General features: G+C 44.3%; 1 protein-coding gene across 1 annotated transcript in view; it reads left to right on the top strand.

Annotated features, from left to right (window-relative positions):
* Nucleotides 1-176: 176 nt before the first annotated feature.
* The window catches only part of GNL3 (G protein nucleolar 3), a gene marked incomplete at its 5' end in the record, with an annotated part of 7,584 nt that continues 6,330 nt past the window's right edge, over nt 177-1,430 (top strand). Inside the window, 2 exons of the mRNA XM_010718277.2 lie at nt 177-350; nt 518-604. Of these exons, the coding sequence (XP_010716579.1) occupies nt 177-350; nt 518-604 (261 nt within the window). The remainder of the gene's footprint in view (nt 351-517; nt 605-1,430) is intronic.

The following is a 1,430-nucleotide window of genomic DNA, read 5'->3' as shown; positions in this document are numbered from 1 at the left end:
TACGTGTGTGTGTGTACGTGTGTGTGTGTACGTGTGTGTGTGTACGTGTGTGTGTGTACGTGTGCAATTAGGGTGTGTGTACGTGTGCAATTAGGGTGTGTTCACGTGTGTGTGTGTATAACTGTGCTGCACTAATATCCCTTAGCACGAATCAGTAAAGGTGGGCAGAAGGGTGACATCCTGTCCCTACCTCACATGTGTTTTACTTCTGTTGGTCCTTGCTTGTTTGCGATCAGCTCGAAGAACTGAAGCAGAAGCAGAAGCTTGACAGGCAGAAAGAACTCGAGAAGAGGAGAAAGCTCGATGCTAAGAGGAGTGCTGCTGCAATCCAGGAACAAACTGAGGGAAAGGTTGGTGTGATTGTTGTCACATGAAGCTTGTGGAGGCAAAGATGTCATCCTAAAATTACACCTCTACAAGTCCCGTGTTGTGTTAGGTCTTCAGACTGTGTGTGCACACAAATGTAATACAGTAATTCTCAGTTAAATCATTTCTTTTCTGCTTTATTTGCATGCAGGAATCCTCTGGCAAGTCTGAAGCAAAGAAGACCAAGAAGGCGCTGGATAAAAATGCAAAGAAATCATTTCATAGTGAGCTTGAGAAAGTAAGAAGCTTCAACTATTTTTATGTAATTTGATGAGAGGCAATGAAACAACTTAAAATCATAGAATGGCTTGGGTTGGAAGTGACCCAAAGATCATCGAGTTCCAACTGCCTGCTCCAGGCAGGGCCACCAACCTCCCTATCTAATGCTAGACCAGACTGCCCCATCCAACCTGGCCTTGAACACCTCCAGGGATGGACGGGGCATCCACAGCCTCTCAGGGCAGCTGTTCCAGCACCTCACCACTCTCTCTGTGAAGAACTTCACCCTGCCATCCAATCCGAACCTTCCTTCCTTGAGCTTAAAACCATTCCCCCTTGTCCTATCATTGTCTACCCAAGTAAAAAGTTGATTCCCCTCCTTTTCATAATCCCCATGTTATTTTCCTTCCTGCATTACTGTGCAACAACTCAGAAGTGTAAAGGTTGCTCGTGATAAACTTCAGCACTGAAGTAAGTGATATTAGTGTAGAAAGGGTGAGGGTTTCAGTCTTGCCTGGTGCTGACTGCTGAGATATCGAGCGTTCTGAAGCGTAACACTTCTAGGACCAATGTCAGTACATAGCGACCAGTCAGAGAGCTCTTTGAGTTAGGAGATATTCCTGTCCAAGGAATTCTTGACTTCAGAAAGCTGCAGCAATTTTCACCTTTTCCTCTCAATTTGCCTTTCAGAAGATAAGAGTTCAAACAAACAGCCTTAAGAAACCTCACCTACCAAACATTCTGTGGAATTCAGTAGTCATTGTTGCAGGCTACAGCTTAGCTATTACAGAGTTACCATCTGTCAAATCGATCGGTATCTCTTATTTGAAAGTTCTCTTTTTATA

This window comes from Meleagris gallopavo, chromosome 14, assembly GCF_000146605.3.
Source record: "Meleagris gallopavo isolate NT-WF06-2002-E0010 breed Aviagen turkey brand Nicholas breeding stock chromosome 14, Turkey_5.1, whole genome shotgun sequence".
NCBI lineage: Eukaryota > Metazoa > Chordata > Aves > Galliformes > Phasianidae > Meleagris > Meleagris gallopavo.
This window is presented reverse-complemented; position numbering and strand designations above follow the sequence as displayed.